General features: G+C 39.5%; 1 protein-coding gene across 3 annotated transcripts in view; it reads right to left on the bottom strand.

The window, feature by feature from the left end:
- Positions 1–4,891: 4,891 nt before the first annotated feature.
- Positions 4,892–12,778, bottom strand: part of ESYT2 (extended synaptotagmin 2) — a 140,979-nt gene continuing 133,092 nt past the window's right edge. For all 3 annotated transcript variants that reach the window (XM_067542695.1, XM_067542696.1, XM_067542697.1), the window contains 3 exons: positions 9,353–9,458; positions 8,245–8,294; positions 4,892–8,160 (listed from right to left, as the gene is read on the bottom strand). In XM_067542695.1, the coding sequence (XP_067398796.1) occupies positions 8,115–8,160; positions 8,245–8,294; positions 9,353–9,458 (202 nt within the window). In that variant the 3' untranslated portion in view covers positions 4,892–8,114. The remainder of the gene's footprint in view (positions 8,161–8,244; positions 8,295–9,352; positions 9,459–12,778) is intronic.

Below are 12,778 nucleotides of genomic sequence, written 5' to 3'. Positions count from 1 at the left end.
CATGGTATATCAAATAAAGCAATCCTTCTCATGTTTACTTCTTGAGATGAATGATTGTAAGGGGGCCCAAGAGTATAAGCACCATTAATTCCATGTTGCCCCTGTTGGTTGATATATTAGGTTGCTGTGATGGACCATCACAGATCACAAGGCTGATCTGATAGCCATGGCTGTCAGTAATTTGAAGAATGTCCCACTGGCACTTGATTAGGATATGGTCTAAAATCTTTTTACCATACATTCAGTATTATTAAGCAAAACTGGGACTCTGAGCAAACAGTCTTTGGGGATCTAATAGACTTCTTACTATTAAAGCTATCCCCACATTCTCTCAACAGTGGATGGAGTTCTCTCTTTCCAAGTGTATCACTACAATTTTTTCTCAGGCTAACAGCGTTATTGTAGACCATTTGTTCAATGTTTGAAAAAATAGGTGTAAGCTACAATATATGCCTTTTAGACAGTGCTTACTTTTACAAATAAGCCCATCACTGGAACTAAGCATGAGTTCACTTACAAACATGTCTTACTTTATTTCCAGAGACATGCCTTTCTAAAAAAAAAAAGTCTGCTTTATTACTGAGATGACAGCTTTCATTGACAGACAGCAGAGAATGGAGACATGAAACAATGATAAATAATTCTAAAAATTTTTTGATATAATATTTTTAGTAAAGGATTATTTAGCTATGTACAATATTAAAACAAATCACTGACATCTTCATTTAAGAACAGTCCTAAATGAAACTAGAGCACTATTTTCTAATGTGCTGGCTTTGTTTGTGGGTTCTAGTTACCAAGAATTACATGAACATATTTAAAATGCCACCTAAAACTTGTACTTGTTTAAAGTTTACTATAATGCTGCAAAGTTCTACAAAACTTTATTGTATTAAAAAAAATTACATTTAAAACTGTAAAACATTACAGAAAACCTCAACAACTGCTCTGTCTCATCCATTTTTATTGTTATACAACATGTTCTATCTCCCATTTATCTGAGACCCTGTCTATACTTACCTCTGAGATTTGGCGGCAATCGGCGGGAGTTACACAAGCTACGCAAAAAACTTGCGTAACTCCTGTCGACTTCTTTGCTCCTCTTCTGCACGCCGTCTTCCCTGCACTGCACCAATGGGAACCGCGTTCTCATCGAAGCAGCGCTACGCTACTTGTGAAGGTGGTCTTAGTACGTCGATTTCTGGATCGACTGAGCAGGTCTTCACTGACCGCTCAGTCGATTCAGAGAAATCGATCTGACGGCGGCGACTTTGCCACCGTCATTGTAGCCATAGTCTGAGTGTTTTTATTATAGCCATTGCTTAATCTACAAAAGACAAATTTAAAAAGTGAATCAAGAAACACTGACCTAGGAGAAAATAATTTCTTCAACTTCTGATATTACCGCTGTCTTCCTAGCTTGGATCAATAAAAGATAGTTAGCCAGTAGTAGAAAAAAGAACTGGCACAATAAACTGAAAGTATGATCGCTGTAAAATAGAATGTTAGTGGTTGTTAGGCATTTAGTTTAGATCATACATTTTAAATGGAGCACTGAATTAGATACCTTAAATTTAGGAACAGTATTTCAACCAACTAGTGTTCACAATAGCACTTAAAATACAGTCCAACTCTACTGCTCTATTGTCTGCACCTTAGTGGCAAAATCCTTTGGAAACCATTTCTCTATTTTCCCCCTTCTTCTCCAGAAGACCGTTTTCTACAGAGTAAGTGCCAGTTGAACGCTGAGACTGGTAAAATAACCCTTTTTACTTGTAACAGCCACAAACAATTCCCCCAGCTGAACTATGATGCATCCTCCCCCCTCTTTCTTCCTGAGCAACACCACAGAAAAATCTGACATCACATTAGCAGTATAATGGAGAGAAAATATACATGGCACCAATTTATACAACCGCTTTCTCTGCACAGATTAGGCCAGCTGGATGGGATAGTATGAATGGTCCGATAGCTCAGTTACCTACAGATTACCAGTGATTGCTAGTCATCCATTTATTTCTACATCTGCATGTCTGACATTGAATAGCATCATCAGCACAACCTTGGGGGAGTATAAATGGGTTAGGGCTGAAATGATGTTTTTGCATCTGTTTTCACCACAGTGAATCTTGGGCAGATATCTTGCCCAGATTTGCTCTTTTTTGGTAATAAAGAAGAGTTACTATTAGAGATTGAGGTGTCAGAAGAAAAGGTACTGGACCAAAATCGATCATTTAAAAAGCAGTAAGATATCAAATCCAGATGGTACATCCAAGAATTCTGAGGGAGCTGAGATGTAAAGGGGAGAGTTCCTAATCAAAACAGGCAATCTCATTAAATACTGTTTCCAGTACCTATTGTTGAGAGAGGACCTAGGCGTGATCTAAATAATTGTACACCATTAAATCTTATATCTGTACCTGGCAAATTTACTGTACTGTACTGTAGAAACAGTAACAAAACACCTGAAAGATCATGATATGATAGGGCCTTACCAGCAGTTTCTGCAAAGATACATCGTGTCTCATCTCTTAGAGGTTTTCGAACATGTCAGTAAAGTAGTGGATAAGGAGAATCAGTTGACATTTTTTTCTTAGACTTCCAAAATGCCTTTGACAAAGTCCCTCATAAGCATCTACTATAGAATTTTAGTAGTCATGGGATTAGTGGGGAAGCAAAATAGTGTCATGAATTAAAAACTGGCTAGGAGACAGAAAACAAAGAGTAGGACTACATGGTCAAAGTTCATTGTGGCAAAAGTTTGACAGTGAGGTGCCTCAACATTCTGTACCAGCTCCAGTGCTATTTAGTATTAATAATTTGGAAAGGAAGATGACTAGCTAAATAGTGAAATTTGCAGATGACACAGTTATTTAAGTTAATCAAGACCAAAAAAGTCTGAGGAGCTTCAGAGAGACTTATGCAAATCAGTATTAACACGACATGATGACAAATGAATTTTAATTCTGATAAACACAAAGTAATGTACAGAAAAGTTTAAACTAGCCCTTCACATCTTATAGATTTCTAAATGAACTGTCAATTCCAAAAAGGAACCAGACATCATTGTAGGTTGCTCAATGGAAACCTCTGCTCAATGTGCAGTTGCAGTCAAAAAAGCAAACAAGGTAGGATACATAAGGAATGAGACAGAGAATAATATGGAAAATACTATAATTCCATTACATAAATCAACGATGTGTCCTCATCTGGAATACTGTGTGCAGTACTGATCACCTCATCTCAAAAGACACATTGCAGAACTAGAAGGGATTCAGAGAAGGGTGATAGAAATGATCAAGGGCTTGGGTAAAATCTTTTATTATGAAAGATTGGGATTGTCTGAATTAGAAAGGAGACAACTAAGAGGGCACAAGTATGTAAAACAATGAACAGTTCTTTACATTTTCCCAATTTTACAATATAAGAAATTGGTGACATTCAATGAAATTAAGTGGGAAATTCAAAAGTGATAAAAGGAAATACTTTTTCACACAACACAATTAGACTACAGAACTCACTTCCACAGTAAGTTGTTGAAGCCAAGAATTTAGCAAGATTAAAAAAAGGGACTGGACATTTATATGGATAACAGTATCATCCTGGGTTATCCTAATTAATGATAAAAATCTTATAAGGGATATTAAATCTCATGATTCAGGGCTTAAGCGGTTCTCTAACCATTAGAGATCAAAATAAAACAATGTGGGGACATGTTATCCTACATCTACCTACTGTGAGGCTCTTACACCATCCTCTGAAGTAGCCAGTAATGACCATTATCAGATAGGATACTGGGCTAGCTGGACATTGGTTGTATTGTAATATGGCAGCACCAATGTTCCTAACTATTCGTTTTTAAACCCATCCTAACTATGTCCCATTCTAACCTGGTGAGAAATCTTATGATATTGCTAATCAGAGTGTCTGATGCTGTGATGTCATTCTTAGAGGTACCGCTTTTGGAGTTGTACTTCCTGGCAGTAGTGTAGCCAGACATTTGTAGACACATGGGTTGATGTGTTGTTGCCTCTCTTCGGTATACTCACAACCTCCAAAAGATGACATGTCATCATACAGTCTGGCCTGTCAGAATGTGTCAGGGACGCCCAACATTGTGTTAATAAAAATGATTGCTTAAATCCATTTCTCTAGAACTATCCCCTGAACTGGGGTAGGTGGGGGGGGAGGTGAAGAGGCAGATGCCCTCAAAACAGGGTTTAAATGGGGCTTAAGTACTGCATTCACCCACCCTGTGCCCTGTGAATGGTGGATGGCATTTCATTCAGAAAGAGGAAACTATACCTGTAAAGTAGGAGTGGCATTAACACATCATCAAGATGAGAACAGATCCTGGAAGGATTACAAAAAACCATGAGAATATTTTTGGTATGTGGTTAAAAATACATCTTGGCTAATCCTTTTTAAAAAACCTCTTCTCAGCACTGTGTCTCTCCACTCACAGCATCTTTCCAGAAAATGAAGACTAATAGAAATATAAAATGTGTTTGAATTTTGATAACTTCTTTCCTTCAGCAAGTAGTTTTGAGAGGAAGCATGAATTGAGGGGACTGGTTATACAGAGTCTAGAACCTACAAACTCCTGCATGCTATCCCAGTTCTGCACTAACAAGCTGTGTGGTTTTGAGCAAATCATTTAACCTCTCTCCTTCAATTTGCCAAGTAAAACAGGATACCACTTACTCCCCTCCATTCTTCCTAGGAGTCCTGTGTTGATTACAGTAGCCAATGTATATACCATACAACTCTCTGAAAATGGAAAGCACTAGTATTTTCAAGTTTCCAAGATGCTGTAGTTAGTCTCCGTGCATCAATAAACATTTAAAACTGGTGCAAGGGCCTGCAGGAAAAGGAACTGCAACACACTGACTTCCATATGAATTGTTTATTGAATAAATACATGCATCATAATGTAGAATTACATGAGCAAAAAATTCAATCTGTACAAAACTGATCACACTTTGTTCTCATTTCAACTCACACGAATTGTTGCACCTCTGATAAAGAAAGGATTCAAAACAAAAAATTAATCTCCTTTCATCCAAATGCAAGTGACACGTGGTGATTTGTGTTTGGATTATGCCAGCTCTGCATTTAAGAGTGCTGGCCTTCTTCCCAGTGAAGCACAGCACTTCTAAAAACCGTCTCAATACCACAGAACATAAATGTTGGTAAATACAGCTAACAAAGCTCATTTTTAAACATATTTTAAACACCTTTATATGTTCATATTTTAAGGCACAGGATAAAAAACAAACTACATGGAAAGCTAATCAGCTGACATTCAAACCTACACTTGCTAACGAGACAGATTTTTTTGGCCCAAAAGGAAAAATAAGCATCTTCCCTTCTTTCTCTCCCCTTTCCAAATAAAAACAAACCAGGACTAACAGTTACTATGACACACAGATTTTCTTCCCCACTGCTGCGGGCAGAAAAAGACACTCTTACTTGGGCAGACTTGTTCTGATCCATTTCTTATGTAAGGCTAGATTTTGAAAAAGTACCCAGCAGTGACTATTGAGAACAGGAGCTGTTGGGTGCTCAGCTATTTTGAAAATGTGACCTCTTCATTTTAGGAACCTAAGTGGGAGCTGGACAATCTTGAAAATCTAGCCCCGATGGTCAGTGCTGAGCTATTTTGAAAATCTGTGCTACAAATTCTATGTTCACCTTCTCCTCCATTTTGTGTTATTACCTCTTGTCCACAAACAGCATTTCCCCCCATAAGAACTAACAAAGGAAAAACATGCAGTTAGGTGTGATCCAGCACAAAGTCTAACTTTTTTCTCAAGTCACCACTTAGTATAGTACGGGGCTGACAATTTAGCCTTTAGATATGGATTGAACCCTTTGGTGTCACTGGTCCTGGTGTTAACCACTGCTGTCAACTAGATTTACACCAAAAATCCTACCTTCTAGATGCTGAACTTAGGCAAAAGACAATGCCACTGAGCTACACTTTCCTTATTTACATGAGCCCTGACTTTCTGCACCTCCATTTGCATCTACATCAATTCTCTCTTTTCTTCCTCCCAACAGTGTAAAGGGATGAATGACTATTCCACAAGGAAAGTTATATTTCATAATATATTCCATTGTGTGTGTGTAGATAACGAGTGTGTGTTAATACAGAGTGGAACCTTTAGTTAATTTGGAAAAGAGGCAGACTTGTTATATGAAGTGGGAAATGCCACCGTTTTTTTATGCTTATAGGGAACCCTTCTTGTACAGCTTAATTTTGCAGTCTAAACGGTTGCAAATCTCCCAATGAGAGTTTTATCTGCTGAAGTTGTTCTGTGAAATAAAATTGCCTCATTATAAGAGTTCCACGGCATATGAGTGTGTGTGTAATAGATAAATTGTGTGAACAAACAGATTGACATCAAACTAAAATGGGCTGATTCTTAATTTTGATGAAAGCAACAGGCTACGTCTACGGTAGGCACTTTGGTATATTTAGTAACGCAGGTATATTCTACATCTAGAATTAAGGTTCTGTCAGTAATTATATTATAAAGCTATTTTTTCAGGAGTTTATTATTCTGCCTTAAAAATTCTTTCTTAGCTAAGACACAATTCTAGACTCTTATCTAAATAATACACTTCTGTTGTCTAATTGCATATTTACCCAAGTTCACAAGGCTAATGGCTCTGAAGGAGCTGGATTGGTCACTTGGGTTCATAATGCACATTTTATAACAGTCTGAGAAAGCTTTCAAAAAGGAAAAGCTAATTGGAAACAAAAACAGATCCCCTGTGATTCAGAGCAGGAAGGTTGTAGTGGCATGTCCTCCACTCTCAATTATCTGCTTTTTTACTGGTATGTGTTATCTACATTGTTGTGGGTCCTGGTAGGAGAATACAGCAGTGTTTCAACAGAACCTATCTGGCATACAGATTATTCTGGAGTTGCATTTTGCCTTATGTACCAAGTACATTAGGCAGCAATGAAGCAGCTGTGGAAAGAGTCTGTTTCATCTCTGGATTTCATGGGTTTTTTTTTCCAGTCTTGTATTCCACTTTAATGTTATACATATTCTGTATAAAAAGACTACTGTATCTATTTGATGAGCCCGATTTATCAGCTGCTTTATATACCTTATTAGCCAATGTAATTACAATGCAATTGTTAAGACAGTCCACGAGTGGTTATTTTTGAGACCTGGTTTCCAATATGGAAGGTGACTGTCCTCACTATACTTTCAGAAGATCATTGGTGTAGTGCTATAGATTATAGGAATAAATTACACCAAGAAGAAATAATAAATCAATATGCATAATAAAATATTGAACTGTTTATAAGTCTTCATTCCTGCATCAAAAGAAACCGCAGATTTATATGCTGTGATTCATGGACCATGACAATCCTCTCTTCATACCATGTTTCTAGAATTCTCAGCTCTAAAACACATTTGTTTATTATATTCTCTAGAATGACTTTCCAATAATACATCTCTATATAAATATTAAAATGTTAATGTTTTGTATGTTTTTTTTACTAGCCTTACAGGGCCAGAAACACACTGTCAAATCTTAATAATGTCTTTCAGTTACAAAAAAATCCACAAAATTAATAATTTTAAGACCATTTTGCAGCAAGAGCAAAACAAGATTTGTCCAAAGAATTTAACATGCATTTAGAAGAAAATATCTATATCCTTGATCTATTTTCTTCCAACTTCAAACCAGGATGGAAAAATTATTAAAAAAATAGTACATATTTACATGGTACAGCGTACCTTGGTGATATACAAAACAAGGCAGGAAAACAGAACAGCATCTTTTCACTTTCTAACAGGCACAACTGCTATAAAGTTCAATTTAAACACAAGAGGTTACTCTACCATACCATTGCACATTACAGTAACATGAAAAGTAGATTAGCAAATTAAAATATAAAGTTTAACAATAAGATTGGCTAAATCTACATATAATGTCCAAATGTTATAAAACTATTGATTGGGGTGTGTCTAATAACTAAATAAATGAAGCTATAAAAATAACATTGATACATCTGTAAGAACAATGCTTTTAAAATATATTAAGATTGGCAAAAGTATGCTGGGCAAACTCCTGGTGTCTAAGGGTGCCTAGGTTACAACATGTGGCTTTGTACCATCTTCTGTTAAATCATACCTAAAAAAGGATGAAGCAAAGGGTAATTGTTATCTAGAGTAGAGTTGTATTATTGAAAATTACCCAAAACTTTACCATACTCACCACTGGGTCCAGCCTTTGGTGAGTTCTTCAGATGCTAGAGGTATCAATGACTGTGAGAGGGATGTTAAATAGATAATCAATGCAGTGTATGCACATTTAAGTCTAAACTTCTGTTTAAATAGTCAGAGTATGACACTGGGTTACACTGAAAGCAATATTGTCACAAAGAGCATTTTACCCCCATGCTGGGATGTGTACAGTATTTGCTACCAGTTGATTTCTAGAGGAAGTTTAAGTTGCTGATTTTGACCTATGGAGCAGTTTGGGTCCAAGCCACTTGAAAGATCACCTATCACCCCTGTGATATCATGGCAGCTCTGACTGGCTGATGTGCTCATTCTGAGAGCTCTCTGGTTTAAATGGGAGGAAGCTGGCAGCAGGGCATTCATTGTGAATGGTCCTTAGTTCTTGAATCCCTTACCCAGTCCATCAGAGCCCAGATTTCGTGACTTCCTGGGCTGTAAGTCTTGCCTCTTTTTCCCAGAAACCCTTCTTGGGCATAGTGGAGATAAAAGAAGGTCTACAGGATGGTGAATTGGGTTGACAGATTAACTTGTTCAGGGGTAGGGAGGTCTTTGACAGAGGTTCTTTTCATGTCTTTGTACATTTTGTTATTTTGATTACTGTGTGTGAATTGCTTTTGTGTACTTTGAAAAGTGCTTTCACTTGCTTGTTCAGTTCCACACCAAGTAAATATGCCCTTACGCTAGCTTTAGGGGGCATTACTTGTAGGAATAATAATTTCAAGTTAATCAAGTGACCTAGATCCCATTTTGAGGATTCACAATTCTGGGAAACCATTTTCTGGGATTTCATCCATGTTCTATTGCTCCTTATCTGTCTGTATAATCAATATGTCAGACATTTAGAGTACTTCTGAGTACATTTCTGTAGGAGTATATTATCCTCCCATATCCTGCCATCTTCTATTCTGTCATTCTTCCCACCACTTCCCATTTGTTCCTGTCCTCACAGAGGCTTGAGGTATAGAATGAGGTATAGATTTTGAAAAACAATAGATCTGAACCAGGGCCTCACTGTATCAGGCTCAGGACCAAGCATTTTAGTTTTTATAGCTGTGACATTTTTCAGCTTTTTTTCAACTTACCTTGCCAAGGAGCCCTTTGTCTTTGGACAAGAAACCACCACTGTTCTTCACTGCTACATCTAGTGTCCTCCTCTGCACTTCAGGTAGGGAAACACTGAAATCAAAGCTAACATGGAAAAAATATCATTTTAGAGAGGATTTGGTGCCTGAAACATGCAACATGCTTTGAACTGTGCTAGTTTTTCTTCTCCTGCTAAAGAAGAAGTTACTCACCTTGTGCAGTAACGCTGGTTTGTTGAGATGTGTGTCGCTATGGGTGCTCCACTGTAGGTGTGTCTGCATCCCTGCGCTGCTGATCGGAGAAATCTGGTAGTAGTCTGTCCCACCCATACATGCGCTGTTCCTCGCCTTCCATGAGGCTAGTCAGCACGCAGGGGCAACCCTCCTCAGTTCCTTCTCTACTTCTTTACTAGAACTCCAAAGTAGAGGGGAGGAGGATGGGTCGTGGAACACCCATAGGGGGACACATCTTGAAGAACCAGCGTTACTGCACAAAAGGTGAGTAGTTACTACTTCTTTTTTAGTAGGTGACTCCCAGCAGTGCCCACCACTGGAGGTTGGGACTTCTGAGTAGAGTCTGATATGGACAGCACTGTGGCACCGAATTTGGCATCTGCAGCCGAATTCCCCAGGATGGCATAATGTTCTGAAAAGATGTGTGCAGATGCCCAGGTAACTGTTCTGCAGATTTCTCATTCAGAGATACCCTTGGAGAAGTCTCAGGATGGAAACTGACCTTGTAGAATGCGTGCGTATTGAAGATGGGGGTGTTACATTGCGCAATTGGTAACAGAATTTAATATAGCCTGAAACCCACTTAGAGAGTCTTTAAGATGAAATCGCTGTATCTTTTGATCTATCCACAAAGGAGGGGAAGTGAGTGCCTTCCTCCGTGATTGGCAACTCTGGTAGCTGTATGTGGGTGTGGCTGATGTGCTTGCTTGCAGGTAGGAAAGGCTCCCCTCCCTCACACCTATCTGAATTGGGCTTATAGATCCCATTACACTAAATAAACTGATTTATGAGGAATGTGGAAGTCACCTTGGGAGTGAACTTCGGGTGTGGTCAAAGCATGACCTTGTCAGGAAAGAATACCATAAAAGAGGGATGTGCCATAAGAGCCACTATTTTCCCTATTTTTGCAGAGATGATGGCAATGAGGAACGCCGTCTTCATGGAAAGGCAAGATAATAAGCAAATGGCCATAGGCTCAAACAGTAGTCTAGTTAGCCCTTTTAACACTAGGTTGAGATCCCACTGAGGAGTGGGAAGTCTAGGTTCTGAGAAGAGGTTCGTTATGCCTTTGAGAAATCTCTGAGTAGCCTTCTACCTGTTGGTGGAAAGTTGCAATTACTGCTAAGTGAACCTTTAGTGAAGTAATAGAGAGTCCTGATTTTTTGAGAGCCAGCACGTAGTCCAGCACTACTGATAGGATGGCTCTATAAGGGGTGACGCCTTTAGGTTGGCACTATATCTGGAATCTCTTACATTTTTGTAGGTTGGTACAACAAATAGTTCCTTTCCTACTATGTAACAGCACCTCCTGGATTTCCTCATAGCAAGATGTCTCTATTGCTGGAACCATGAAAGAACCATGCTTTGAGCCACAGGATCCGAAGCATGGGATGAAGAGTGTATCTCTCGTTCTGCGATAGGAAGTGGGGAAGAGTCATCAGTGGACATAATGCCAGCTGTGACAGGTAAGGAAGGGTACCATGTCTGTCTGGGCCATGTGAGTGCAATCAGTATGATGTTTCTTTTCCCTTTTTCAACAGGACTTTCTGTAATAGAGAGAATGGGGGAAAGGCGTAAAGAAGGCCCTTGTCCCATGGAAGGAGGAGTGCATCTCCTATGGAGTGTCATCCATTCCCTGCTCTGGAGCAATACTGTGGACATTTCCTGTTCTGGTAAGTAGCAAACAGGTCTATTATTGATGTCTCCTATTGATGGAATATGTTGTGGAGTACCACTGACTCTATCTCTAATTTGTGGTCATGTGAGAATTTGCAGTTGAGACTGTCCGCTGTTGTGATGTGTATTCCCGGTATGCAGGCCGCTGATATTAGGATATTATGGGAAATGCACCAGTTCCATTGTCTTAGTGCCTTTACATACAAAGAATGAGACCTGGCACCTCTCATCGGTTTATGTAATAAATGCAGGCCAGGTTGTCCGTCATGACCCTTGTGTGTGTCTTTGATCATTGAGAAGAAGTGAGCACATGTGTTTCTATCACTCTGAGTTTGAGCAGGTTGATGTGGAGTCATGTCTGTGCTGGAGACCATTTGCCCTGTATTGTGCGACCATAGAAATGCGCACCCCATCCTTTGAGGATACATCGGTGGTCAGGAGTAGAGATGGGAAAGACTGAACAAATGGGATTCCCATACAGACATTTACTGGGTCCCTCCACTAGTCCAAGGATTGCTTAACCCTGGTGGGCATCAACAGAAGTTTGCTTATGTTGTCTCTGTTCGGCCTGTGAACCGAACCAAACCATGCTTGGAGGCATCTCATGCGTAGTCTGACATAAGTAATAATTTGTTGTCCGCAGCCATATGCTCCAGAAGTTGGAGGCAATGTCTGGCCGAAATTTGGGGGCTGGATTGTATGTTGCTATCAACAAGGAAAGACTGTGAAATCAGTTATGTGGGAGGAGCGCCTTCACCTGAATAGAGTCCAGATTGGCTCCCATGAATTCAAACATCTGTACCAGCTTTTGTTCGTTGATCTGTAGGCCCAGATTCACAAACAGATCCAGTGTGGTCTGAGTGATCACTGGGACTCTGTGAAGGACCGTGCCCTGAGAATGTAGTTGTCTAGGTAAGGATAAATCATGATGCCTTGAGAGCATAAGTTGGGCCGCCACTACCGAGAGGACCTTGGTGAATACCCAGAGGGCCAATGAGAGGTTGAAAAGGAGTACTTTGTATTGGTAGTGGTCCTAGCCGAGCATGAATCTGAGGTAATGTCTGTGACTCATTATGATGGAAATGTGGAAGTTGCATCTTGAAGGTTGAGGGCCGAGAACCAGTCTTCTTTTTCTAATGCTTGAAAGACCACTGATAGGGCGACCATCTTGAATTTTTGCGCTTTGACATATTTGTTGAGTGCTCTGGGGTCCAGAATAGGCCTCCAACGTCCCTTTTTCTTTGGTATCAAGAAATGGCAAGAGTAGAAGCCTTTGCCTCTGGGATGTATGAACATAGGTTCTATGGCTCCTATGCTGAGGAAATGGTTTACCTCTTGGTGTAGACTCTTGTGAGAAGGGTCCCTGAAGAGGGACGGAGAAGGGTGTTTGGGAGGGGGAAGAAAGGAGAAATGGATGGTATATCCATTCTGTATGATCTCCAGCATCCATTTTTTGGAAGTTCTCCATTCCCAGATGCTGTGGAATGGGTTAAGGCAATGTCGGAAGGGATGTGC

Source organism: Emydura macquarii, unplaced genomic scaffold (assembly GCF_026122565.2).
Source record: "Emydura macquarii macquarii isolate MOO-44397 ecotype Brisbane River unplaced genomic scaffold, CSIRO-AGI_Emac_v2 contig_719, whole genome shotgun sequence".
Classification (NCBI taxonomy): domain Eukaryota; kingdom Metazoa; phylum Chordata; order Testudines; family Chelidae; genus Emydura; species Emydura macquarii.
Note: the sequence above shows the minus strand (reverse complement) of the source record. Positions and strands in the feature narration are given on the sequence as shown.